At 39.6% G+C, this 13,487-nt stretch overlaps 1 protein-coding gene across 21 annotated transcripts in view; it reads left to right on the forward strand.

Moving 5' to 3' along the window:
* The window catches only part of NRG1 (neuregulin 1), a 1,026,954-nt gene extending 1,017,234 nt beyond the window's left edge, over positions 1-9,720 (forward strand). For 14 of the 21 annotated variants that reach the window (XM_019642856.1, XM_019642855.1, XM_019642857.1 and 11 more), the window contains 3 exons: positions 1,149-1,279; positions 2,560-2,766; positions 5,474-9,720. In XM_019642856.1, the coding sequence (XP_019498401.1) occupies positions 1,149-1,279; positions 2,560-2,766; positions 5,474-6,128 (993 nt within the window). In that variant the 3' untranslated portion in view covers positions 6,129-9,720. Of the gene's footprint in view, positions 1-1,148; positions 1,280-2,559; positions 2,767-4,948; positions 5,091-5,473 lie in introns of all 21 variants that reach the window. The other 7 variants (XM_019642862.1, XM_019642861.1, XM_019642863.1 and 4 more) reach the window with 3 other exon arrangements.
* Positions 9,721-13,487: the final 3,767 nt, after the last annotated feature.

The raw sequence follows: 13,487 nt of genomic DNA on the forward strand, positions 1-13,487 counted from the left end.
AAATAACATCTACTTCCAAAAGTTCGTGTGAGCATAAAATAAGAGAATTATATAAAACACTTAGCCCAGTGGCATTTAGTGAGTCTTCAATCATGGTTAAATATTGCTTTCATTAGATTCACTAGGCTTACATTGCCTTCCAAGGAGCAAGATTGAAATGGTACAGAAACTAAAAATAGCTCATTATGTATGACATCGCCACCTTCTCCTTAAAGCAAGCTAGCTGTACGTTCCAGAAAGATCCACATGGAATAACCCTTCCAGTAAGAGAAATAGCTAGAATTTCAAGCATAATTCAAGTTTGTGTATTTTGGGGGTTTTCATGAATATATCAGATTCTTCTAGAGACCACACAGCCCATGAGATTATTAAGTGCCCTATTTCATTTCCATGCCTTTCCCTCTTATTTAACTCAATTTGGTGTAAATACTAACAGCATTTAAAACACAACTTCAGAATGTGCCTCTCTCTCTGATAGAAGGCAGAATAGCCACTGTGATTTGGTGATGAAAACAAAGTAGAATCTACTTGCAGTGTATACAGCATATTACACGCTTTATCAAGATATGTGACCCTGGCAGCTGCTGTAAATTCTTCAAATCTCTGTTAGTCTTGTTAGCCTTATCACTGATAATAAGTTGAAATTTTCAGCGATATCTTTGGGCAACATGGGCACTAGGGAATTGAAAGAGAAAGGTAGATCTACAATATAGAGATTTAAAAAACAATGCTACTAATTTGACATTTGAAATAAGACAAACCATTTTATGCTTTGTTTCACTCAACTATCTGTTAGTCTTCTTTCACTTGCAACAAACATGCCCAAATTGGGTACTGGACAGAGATTTGTTTTGAATTCTAGTCATATTATCAACTGGAAACAAAATAGAAAAATATAAGTCTGTTTCTGATAATATGTAGCTGTGATTGTAGGACCTACATTGTATTGTGCACATCCAAAGAGTGATTCATTAACTCCATTCATCAAATCTAAAGGCCACAGTAACCAGGATAGGATTTGCCATCTGGCCATTGGAAAAATGGAATTTATTAGGAAGCATGTGGACTAGAATCGATTTTTCTGTGTGTGACAATGTTAGTGTTTTGATTTACATGAATCTTCAAATTGTGTCTCCTTGTTTATCCAGCAATACGTATCTAAAAATGTCATCTCTAGTGAGCATATTGTTGAGAGAGAAGTGGAGACATCTTTTTCCACCAGTCATTATACTTCGACAACTCATCATTCCACAACTGTCACCCAGACTCCCAGTCACAGGTATGAGAATAAAACAATTGCATGGCATTTCTCCAAGAATGAATTTTTGCACATTTCCTTTTGTTACCACTGCCTAAGAAAGGGACAGGAGACACTTATAGAGCAGCAAAGGATGGTTAACTGTATGGTTTGGGACAAACAACCTTTGGACATCAACTGGCACTGTCACTTAGTTGCTGTTTAAATTTGAGCATTCATTTTTTCATCACCAAAAAGGGGAAAATAACACTTACCTCAAGGGTTGTTGTTTCCTATTTTAAAGATTGTCTTGACTCATGCCTGACCACTCACTGAATTGTTACAGTAGGAAGAATTTGAGGCTAGGGCCGGCTGAGTGGCTCATTGGTTAGGAGTTGGCTTGGAATTGTGAGCTCTGAGCAGCAGGGCCCCAGTTCAGATCCCACATGAGGGCCAGTGACGCTGAGCCCTCTACAGCTAAGATGGTGAACAACAGCTTGACCTGGAACTGAGCTGCCATGAGTGGCCGGCAACCCCGTAGGCTGCAGTCCCTGCTGCAGTGGGCTGCTGTGAGCTACCGTGAGTGGCTGGCAGCCGGCATGAGCTGCCGTGAGCTGCTGTGAGTGGCCGTCCAATGGCTGGCAACCGACTGCCTCCGCCGGGAAGAGCGCAATGATCATAATACCACCATGGGTCAGTGAAGCAATGTCCTCCACAATTAGACTGAAGAACAAAAGGACAGCAACTTGTCTGTTCCCCTTCCCTGATTCCCCAATACTGTTCCCTCCCTCAATTCCCCAATAAAAATCTTTAAAAAGTAAATAAATAATTAGAGGCTATATAATCCTGAAAAGTTGACTTCTTCCAATGATTGAATTGCCCTGAAAAAAGTATATGAGAAATTAATTAAATAGCTGAACCCTAAATTCTTAAGTCCCCTGGTGATCAACATCTGAGTGCCTGTTACCAAGGGCAACACTAGACTTCCAAATGTAGCTCACAGGACAAATGTTATACCTTAACCTTAGCCACTCAAGAACAGAATGATTATAAGAATACATAGTACATAGTGACATTTGATAAAATACGTGTTGAATGAGTGTACAAATAAGTAAATGGTATCCTTTCAAAACCAATCTAAATCAAGATCCTTTCTATAGCAAATATCATTATAGCAAGTCTATTGTGATACAAGTAATGTCATGGTGAGCTACTGATGCACCAATAATTTGAAATATTAGTCAGATCACCTTATTTCATTTCCATTTTTGCATATAATTAAAAAAATATGTATGTCTTTGCCTTTCACATTTCCCCTCTAGCTGGAGCAATGGACACACTGAAAGCATTATTTCGGAAAGCCACTCTGTAATCATGATGTCATCAGTAGAGAATAGTAGGCACAGCAGCCCAACTGGGGGCCCAAGAGGACGTCTTAATGGCATGGGAGGCCCTCGAGAATGTAACAGCTTCCTCAGGCATGCCAGAGAAACCCCTGACTCCTACCGAGACTCTCCTCATAGTGAAAGGTAAAACCGAAGGGCAAAGCTACTGCAGAGGAGAAAGAACCCCAGTAAGAGAATCCCCATGAGCACCTGCGGTCTCACCTAAGGAAATCTACTCTAATGAGAATAAGGGGCAGCAGCTGCCTGTTCTAGGAATGCTCCTAGTTGATGAAGTCATCTTTTTGTTTGACTGAACTCATTTCTTCTGAGCTTCTCACGTCGTCCCAGTGGCTGACAGGCAACAGACTCTTAAAGAGCTCGAGTGATTTGATGTGGAAGGTGCAGCAAACTTGGAATTCCTAGCTCTGACCTTAGGCTCAGACCCACTCAGGATCTGTTTCCTCAGTTGTAACTTTAGAGAGATGGCACCAATGATTGATAAGGACCCTTCTCTAATTCCAATTTGCCAGATAGCCAAGCTCTGGTTAAGCTGACCTCATGTTCTCGTGTGCTAACTGTCTCTTACCTTCCAGCCTCAGTTAAATCAAATCAAGGGCTATGTCACTGCTGACTGTCATTGGGGACAACTGCTTGCGTTCCACCATAGAGTATCCCTTTTATGAAATTCCAAGAAGGGATGAATAAATAAATATTTTGTATGCTGCGTCTGGCAGTCTTCACAGGTGGTTTTTCAAAACAAATACTGCCTTTGATATGGCCCTTTATTTCAAAACGTTTTGGCTTTTTTTCTGGGGATATTGGATTGGGGTTGGGGGAGTTACAGCAAAGGTAAAATTTATAAATAACAGAGAGAAGTAAACTGAAAGAGACGCTTAATAGGAATACTGAATTCATAGATTCTCTTTATCCATTTTACCTAAACTGGGAGAGAGTTATACCCAACCAGCATTTCTAGCCCATCAGTAAGCTGTTATTTGTTTTCAAATCCAGTGGGGTTTGCTTTTTTACTTTATTGTCATTTCAGTCTAATCTTTGATCACTTGTTAAAAGTTTTACATAATGTAGAATCCATACTTATTTGGTATTTATGAGTGGGGACAATTTGATAGACTTTTTTCACTTATGGACTGGGAAGTACTTACACAAAAGATGACCAGTTCTGGGCTTTCAGATCATATACAGTCTGCTAATCACTTCTTCAAGGGCCTTTATATGAAATACTCCAAAATGGTATTTCAGAGCTTTATCAAATTAAAGGTAGCTCTGTTCATCTATGAAAAGGAAGGTACTACCCAAAACCAGTTTAAAACATTACTCTTAAATTCATATAATTATATCTTTATGTATTAAGAAAGTCTGTCTTAATTCAATCTTTTTGAAACCTAGAAAAAGAGGTTAGGAATGAATTCTTTCTTCATTGCTACATGTGATATGTATTTTTAAAGGTTGACATTTCCTTACTGTGGTAAGCTTCCTTGTGTACCCCAGATATTCTCTAGGACTGCAAAATATACCACAACCTAGAGATCGTAGCAAGAAAAGGTGAATCACCTTTATCTATTGGTTGAATTTGGATTAATGTTTCTTGGAGAACTTAATTTAAGCATCCCCTAAGCAAATAGTCTGAAAACTTGAGTCCCAAATATTTTAAATCTAGACACATTCCCACTTTAGACACAGCCAGATCTCACATCCATAGGACTCTGAATCATGGCTGAAAAGCAGGAAAGTGAATAGGTTCCTGTTAGCTAATGTTCACATGATGGTATCCTGTGTCATCACAGGTCATGTCAAATTAGATTCTGCAAATGCCAATGTGAAGAAATGAATCATTTAGTGTTATGCATTGGTACCATTTTTTATCAAAAGCTGAGAAGTGTGACTCTGAATAAACCACCTCTTCTTCTTCAGTGCCAAGTCAGGTCTTCTTCCTCTGGGGGAAGAAAGCATGATATGGGAAAAACAATGCACTCAATGTCTTGACAATGAGATTCACTGAGCATTATCAGACATAACATGACATAAGGTAACATGGTACAGCTAACCCTTGAGCAGTCACTAAGATAAGTCAAAAAATTGATGCAACCATTAAATTTTGGAAGAAAGGTAGATCAGAGATTGAACATACTACCAAGCCAACATAAGGTTCTATCGGGCTTACCTTTCAGTGTCTTGGTCACTGGGATGGATAGTTGCAAACCGAATGTTAAGAAGTAGCATTTTGTGGAAAAATTTAAAGCACGCAGATGTGTTACACTGTTATCAGGAATAAATCTAAGTTACTATGCTCTTTTCTTTTCATAAGACATAACCTTATAGCTGAGCTAAGGAGAAACAAGGCCCACAGATCCAAATGCATGCAGATCCAGCTCTCAGCAACTCATCTTAGATCTTCTTCCATTCCCCATTTGGGCTTCATTCTCTAAGACCCTTTGGCCTTTAGGAAGGTATAGTATTTAAGTAATACTTCTTTCCCTTCCAAATCCCTGAGCCTTGGTCCTTATAAACTGACAGGATTCCAGGAGCTAGTGCCCTCTTGTCTTGACTCATGCTTTTATTTAAAACCATGATGAGATTGAAAGTCCTAAAAGCTTCGATGAGCTAGGTGATATAGCTGGTCTGTGCATGTACTCCTGTGAGGAAACTCTTGGCTACCTAATTTTAGATTCCAAGGGTGCTGAATGTCCTAGCGTAAAAAGCAAGCCATCTACAAGAAATAGATGTTCTTTGTTCTCTGATTATATGATATCATGAACTCTGTCCCCTTCCCCTCCCTGCTCTTTGCCTCTTATTCCAGCACACTTATGCGGGGTATTCTGTGCTCACACAGGTATGTGTCAGCAATGACCACCCCGGCTCGTATGTCACCTGTAGATTTCCACACGCCAAGCTCCCCCAAATCGCCCCCTTCGGAAATGTCTCCGCCTGTCTCCAGCACGACGGTGTCCATGCCCTCCATGGCAGTCAGCCCTTTTGTGGAAGAAGAGAGACCTCTGCTTCTGGTGACCCCACCAAGGCTGCGGGAGAAGTATGACCACCACCCTCAGCAATTCACCTCCTCCTTCCACCACAACCCTGCGCATGAGAGCAACAGCCTGCCCCCTAGCCCCTTGCGGATAGTGGAGGATGAGGAGTATGAAACGACCCAGGAGTATGAGCCAGCTCAAGAACCTGTTAAGAAACTCAACAACAGCCGGCGGGCCAAACGAACCAAGCCCAATGGCCACAGTGCCAACAGGTTGGAAATGGACAGCAACACAAGCGCTGAGAGCAGTAACTCAGAGAGTGAAACAGAGGATGAAAGAGTAGGTGAAGATACACCTTTCCTGGGCATACAGAACCCCCTGGCAGCCAGTCTAGAGGCGGCACCTGCCTTCCGCCTGGCGGACAGCAGGACTAACCCAGCAGGCCGCTTCTCAACACAGGAAGATTTGCAGGCCAGGCTGTCTAGTGTAATCGCTAACCAAGACCCTATCGCTGTATAAAACCTAAATACACACATAGATTCACCTGTAAAACTTTATTTTATATAATAAAGTATTCCACCTTAAATTAAACAATTTATTTTATTTTAGCAGTTCTGCAAATAGAAAACAGGAAAAAAAACTTTTATAAATTAAATATATGTATGTAAAAATGTGTTATGTGCCATATGTAGCAATTTTTTACAGTATTTCAAAACGAGAAAGATATCAATGGTGCCTTTATGTTATGTTATGTCGAGAGCAAGTTTTGTACCGTTGCCGTGATTGCTATTCCACAGTATTTCAGCCAAACCTCCCATACATTCAGTTGTTGCTGGCTTCTTGTGCATCGCATTAGGATGTTGACTGGATGTATGGTTTGCAAGACTTGCAACTGTTCCTCTGTTTGCTTCCAGTAGTACCTACTCAGTACATCTTGTAATGGCACATCCATCCAAATACTGTTCTCTTTTGTACGAAGTTTTCTTTTGCTTTCAGTATATGAAATGAGTTGTGTCTACTCTGCCAGCCAAAGGTTTGCTTCACTGGGCTCTGAGATAATAGTAGATCCAACAGCATGCTACTGTTAATTACAGCAGGAAACTGCGCTAAGTAATGTTAACTATTAGGAAGAAAGTAATATTGTGATTTTTTTAAAAAAACAAACTATATTATTAATCAGAAGACAGCTTGCTCTCACTACAAGGAGCGACCATTTACTTTATTTCTATTTATTTTTCTTGACAAAAAGCAACAGTTTTGGGGGGTAGCATAGAAAATGGGTTCTGGCTTGCTACCAGGGTAAATCCAACACCTTCTAAGAGGACTCAATTTCACTTTCTCTCTGGGGGACTGACACAGCAGCTCAATCTAGTTGAAGAGCAAACCATGGCTGGAAAAGGTGCAATCATTCTTGACTTGTGTTTTTCACTGATTTGAAAGCTAGTGATTGGTTGTGTCTTCTCAGCTCAAAACAGACATGCTATGGCACAAAAACCCCAGCTTACACAGCACACTCAGCAATTCATCTGAAATACTTCTAGAGGGAAATGTGCCTGCTGTACATAGTGGTGAATTATCATCGTCGGGGACTAGAGTGTCTAGAAGGAGTGAATGTATAGAAGACACAGTTGAAGAGCAGCTATGTGGCTTGGTTGCAGTTTTAAACAGTTTTGTTGACAACTCCTTTCTCCTCATCATTTGTCTCTTGTTTTTCAATGTTGCTTTGATTTGGTCATAACTGTGCATGAACATTTTTGTCAGGAATGGCCAATGTGCATGTGATTTGTGATTAGTAAGAACCTTCCACGAGTGATGATTCATCAGGAAATGTCAATAGTACTGGAAAGATTGCACCTTTCCTTGCAGAAATGACCCCCTCCTATGTACTGACCTCTCAATTTGCAGCCTGTATCACCCATGTTCTCCCCTTTTCATTTTACTATCTTAAAAGAGGACTGAGATGGGTCTAAACTTTGCATGTTCTCTTGTGATTGTAAATCCAAGGAAGGCCTATAGGTATTAACATTTGAAATAACTGCTAATTCAGGAAAATAAGAGAATTTTTTTTTAATTGCAGGCCTCATTTCATGCCCTCCCTGATATCTGTGAAATCAGGCCAGAGCTTTAGTTGGGTTTCAGGTGGCCTCTAGGAGCCATGGGACAAAATGGGAAACAGATTAACAAAGCATTCACAATACCAGGCATGAAGTCAATGAAAAGAAATGTTTCTTGTTTGCCGGTGAACTGAACCTATTTCTTCACCAAATCTCTATGTTAAAGTTAAAGGGAAGAAATACCATGCCAGTAGGTCTAAGAAGAAAAATGGCAGGTAAGCACGAAGCCTGCACTTAAACTCCTACATGTTTCTGCAGTCTACAGAGATAGGCCTGTCTGCAGGTCCTGTGGTAACTTCTAGTATTTTGCATCCCAAGCTGACCTTCACAGTTCACAGACCACCTTCTCTGTGCTCCGCGGTGTCCTCTTTTGCCTGGTAACCTGCACTGAGGGGCTGCGTCAGGCTGCACAGGTTGTACCTATTTTCCAGCTCTGTAGAAACGAGGGAGCTCATGGCAGGCAGAAGAAGACAGGCAATCCTAAGAGGGTCTCTAAATTATTCCAATATTGCCTTTGAAGGGCCTGGGTCATTCTTAGACTATATCAGTAAAGAAATTCCTATCATTAATGAAAACTCTAAAATTTCTGTTTCAAATCCTTCAGGCTCTGGAGTATTCAAATGTCTCATTCTGGAGGATTTCAGAAATAAATAAAACCTCTTGAGAGCAATGAACATTTTCCTCAGTTTGAAAATTACTGTCAATTTTCAGGTTGCAAAAATATATGAAAACTTAGGATAAGAGGGAATTTCATTTTCAACTTGATCACAGAGGTGACATCCAACTACAGTGTTTCCATCTGCAGAACAAGAGCTTCCCTTGATAAAGAAAGATGGCTGACTCCTCAGGGCTACCTGCTGTGGCCACCAGATTTGTGTTCACAGGGACATCTCTGTGACGTTTAATTGCCACATCGCTCTCAAGTCTCCCTGTTTATAATCTCAGGCAGTGCTGTGGCAATCTGAAGGAACAGAACCTATGTTCCCATCATATGGAAAGCTTTCGTGGGTTTTCGGGTAGTGGAACTTGCCCACAGGTTCAACAGCAACTTTGCTTCCTGGGCCTGAAATCCCATCCCGTTGAGGGGTATTCAGTGGAACATAGTATATGCAAAACTCCTTTTTCTCACTCAAGGTTCCTTTTCTGTCCTACTCTCTCTTCTTGCCTGGTGTGACGTTTTTTTCAAGGGTACCTGGATAGCTTCATGCTTTCTACTAAACAGCAGTCTACCTGAGGGTATGTGAAAGTGTTCCAAACTCCAACATGCTGCATCTTCCTTGGGACTGTCTTGGTATAGGTGGGGATTATCCAGGGTAACTTGCTCAGTAACTAACTATTCCTTTTTTTTAATTGGCCTGAGGTTGAAAGGTGCATGGCTCACACTGGAGAAATAAGGAAGGCCTGGTTTTATCAAGCAGTACTGGCTGCATTCCACCAGTCACAGAGATTTCTATCCACAAAGACCCATGAAACACTGCAGAGAAACACAGACAAAAGGAAATGGCCACATATCACAAGTTCTATTATAGTATATTCTTTTGTAAATACACATTGTACATGACTTGAATGTTTTTCTAAATCATTTACTGTCTTTATGAGTTAATGTCAAATTTTTTTACTCTCTCAACTTACTGTGTAACAATTGTAAATAACATAATGTCCTTTATTATTTATATTTAAGCATCTAACATAGAGTTGTTTTCCTATAAGTTTAAGATAAATGTCAAAAATATATGTTATTTTTTTTGTTTTTCTTTGCTTTAAAATTATGTATCTTTTTCTTTTTCTTTTTTTTTAAAGAATAATTTATTGTTCAGGAGAAAGAATGTATATGTAATTGAAACTATTTGAAGAATGCACATTTGAAGGCCGTGAGGTACTGATAAACTAAAGAATTTATTATCCAAAATACTAAGCAATAAGTAATTGTGATTTATTTAAAATTTTGTTCATTTTCCATGAAAGACATACTGCAATAAAAAGTGCTACTCTGTGGAGACCTGGAGTGTTGCTCAGCAGACTAATGTCTCAGTCTGTTAGACCAGCACCTTTCATGTTCCTGTGACAGTTGTGCTAATTTAGGAATGTGTTCGAAGGACACCATTCTCATGTTGTCTGTCTGCCGCTTTTGCCACACTGCCTGTTCCTGACTCATTTTCTGCCTATTGATTCTGCTTACCACTGTCTTCTGTGTGGAAGGGGCCACAACCAAGCACTATGATGTCGTTCCCCTCACCCACCCATGCACACACAATATTATATCAGAGAGGACATTTTAGGGCATGATTGCCTGGATCCTGGTGGTTAACATGTTCTGCAGTGACACCAAGAAACTTCTTTAGACTGAGGGAAATGCCAATGTGGTCACCCCATGCAGTCATGAAAGGAAAGCCTGTTATCATCATCCAAATAGGATGGCCTCCGAGCCTAAAAGGCAGCCAGTCAGAACCTGGCCATACTGAGCTTTCCTATAGCTTCAGGAAACTTATTTTCCATCAGGTTCATAACTGATCGATTCACAGTTTTAAGAGAAGATAAGGTTAAGTTGGGTGCATTCCCCTCATTCTAGCAATAAATTAAACTACATGTCCGTCTTCTTGCTCAGGGACGGTCCTATGCATGAGAAATGTCCCACATTCTAAGACTTAGTCATAGAAATGAGGCTATTACCTTTCTTACTAAAATTAGCCTACACAAAAGCCATATTTTAACAAGTAGATATTTGCATGGGTGGTACTTTTTATATATTTCAAGTATTTTACTCATCATTTCAAATAAGGAAGCATATGAAGTAGAGGTCAATGACCCTCTGGGGTTCATAGAGACCTCCTTTGGAGTTTGAGGGTACCCCTGGTGCTTCCCATCAACATCCACTTCCAGATATATACATGATTCTTATTAACTAGTAATAGCTCCACTAATGTCATCTCCAAAAGATTCTGGATGTCTAGGAGATTCAAAGAGTGAGCTTTGTGCTAGTTTTTACTATTTATATTACTGAATTTTCATATTTGTGTCAACTGAGGCTTACCTACACACACACACACACACACACACACACACACACACACACACAGATTCTGAACATACACTAACCTGAAGCCACCACATTCTTTTACTTGTTCAATCCAACCAACCAGGCATTCAGCAAATCAAGGATTGTGCAAAATATTTAAAATTAAAGATGAAGACACTTTCCTATGTCTTCAAGTTTCAGCTGAGGCTTTGTCCATCCCCCGAATTAAAAACTACAAGTTGCTGTCTTAGTAATTTAGGTTAAAATCGTGTACCTAAGATATATTGGTATTTGAGGCAGAAGCATGTGTGGTGGAGGGTGGTAGGGAGAGTGAAGATTTACCAGTAGCCAAGTTAAATATCTAGATCATGATTACAATTCTCCATTTACTTCCACCATGTAGGCTTTTGAATGTGAAACCCAGGCCAGCTCTGCAGACTAACAAACAATCTGTCATTCCAACTTAATGTCCTCCCTATCATTAGATTTCTTTGCTCTCTGCCCTGATGATGAATGACAAAAGGACTTGCTGTCAGAGATTTGGGGTTAAGTGAGGCAGTTCTGAAATCTAGAGATTTAGGATGCTGGGAGGACTGAAAATTTTTGATGATCTCATGTGAATCATGTTGCATTCTATCTCTGGCTCTCCCTCTCTAAAATGGATGAAATAAAATAAATTTATGGAAACCATTACTTCAAACAATTAATTTGGTAGGAAATAGAAATGCTTCCAGTTTAAGAAAGACAGCAATCCTGCTGCTACAAGAAGCAGCCATATTCCTAACCTTTAACCTGTTGTTGGACAAAGTAGTTGGGCCCAATCCTGCATGTATATTTGAGTTCCTATTGACATCCTGAGACTAAATTGTTGGACCTCTCTGGTGAGCTGTCCGTTTTGAACTTCAGTGAGCTCCAAAATATCACCCATCTGGGAGATAGGAAGAGGATTTTGTTACCTGGAAGAAACCTATAATGATCTACCTGGTCCTTTTAAAAACAGAGTGGGAGAGGGAGATCAGTAATTCCTAAGAAAGAAAAAGAATGGGGTAATAGTTCCACCCAGGATCTTTTTCTAACCCTCCCCCCTTCAAATGGACTTATTGAGACAGAATTTGGAGGGGGAATCCACATTCCTTCCCACAGCATGCCAATGAGGCTAGAGAGCTATTTGTAGATAGTTCTGGTTTGTTTATATGCAGAGAAATAACCTATTAAATATAAATTATTTTATAATGTTTTATGGCTTAATACATACTCTATCTCTGTTTTTATTCTCTTAACTCCATGGGATATTGATACAATAAATGATGAAGAAAATCTAGTCTCAGGGAGGTTAAAAATCTTTGCTAAAGCTACGTATCTAGTGGGTTGCAGAGATAATACCAGTACCCAGGTTTTTTTACTACAACTCGTATTTCTGTTGGCTACACTCCTCCCATCCCCCTGCCCCCAACCGAAGTACAAACAAGTTTTTCATGTTCAGCCTTTCATTGTATGTACAGTACAAGTTACATCCCCAAGCAGGTTTCTATTTGAAAGACTGTGAGTCCCTCTGGCTTCTGTTTAGAGTTACTCTAGAACCCAATTTGTTTGACTTAGTGACTGTATCTTTCCCTAAATGTAGCTTGTTAAGGAAATGAAGGGTAGCCATGGGAATGAAATCACAATTTCCCTATGTAGGTAGCATCCTGTAGTGAAAAGAGGAGGGGTTTTGTGGTCAAAGCACTGTCCCCACCACTCAGCAACTTTGTGAATTTGGACCATTTCCTTTTCCAAGTTTATTTCCTGATCTCTAGCATGGCAATCCCACTGACTTTACAAGGCTGTGGGGCGGTGAGGATTCAATTTGAGCACATGAGAGCATGTCTACCCCATAAAGGAGTATTTAAATGCTACCTTCCATTTGATGTTTCTCCTCCAGGTTCTTAAGTTTTGGAACCTAAGTTTCTCAGTCCCAAATGGCACACTCTACATTGCACAAACTGACCAAAACAGATCAGATAAACATATTTTATCATTTCTCCAACCTAACAAGCAAATGTTTGGCAACAAGCAAATTCCTTTTTAATAACAACTATACATTGAGTGGCGTAATCACTAAACAGCATTAAAGTTGCAGTTGAAATAAATTCTCCATGTATTTTGTTTGCTTCTTGTGTAGGCACGCTGTTTTACATGAACTCTCTAATTTTTAGTGGCTTATTCTGTTAATGTTTCATTTATCATTTCACAGAAATTCACTGAAACAGAACTCTTTGTAGAGTTGTTCTTTTTTAAATTTTTTATTAAATTTATTGGGGTGACAGTGGTTGGTAAAATTATATAGGTTTCAAGTGATGTTCTATAATATGTCTATATGTTGCACTGTGTTCACCACCCAGATCTCCTTTCATAGAGTTTTCATAATCCCACCTTCAAACTTCATTGCAAACATCTAGTAAGACAAACAAAAAATGATCCTAAATTAATAGGATATCTGTGCACAACTGTTTGCCTTAGCTGCACTCAGAATGTTCAAACATATTCCATTTCTTAAAAAAAAAAACGTATAACTCAAAGGTCCAGGCAGAGGTCTACATTGCAACAAAATTAGAGGAGTCAGGTCTCAAATTAACTTCTAACTGCACATCGCTTGTGGGCGTTTCTTACCCATTTCCATTGCCTAACCAATAATTATGATAGGTTTTAGTTTTACTCTTTATGCATAAAACAGGATTTTTTTCTCATTCTGGGTATGCAGCAATTAAT

Source organism: Hipposideros armiger, unplaced genomic scaffold (genome assembly GCF_001890085.2).
Source record: "Hipposideros armiger isolate ML-2016 unplaced genomic scaffold, ASM189008v1 scaffold_73, whole genome shotgun sequence".
Classification (NCBI taxonomy): Eukaryota; Metazoa; Chordata; class Mammalia; order Chiroptera; family Hipposideridae; genus Hipposideros; species Hipposideros armiger.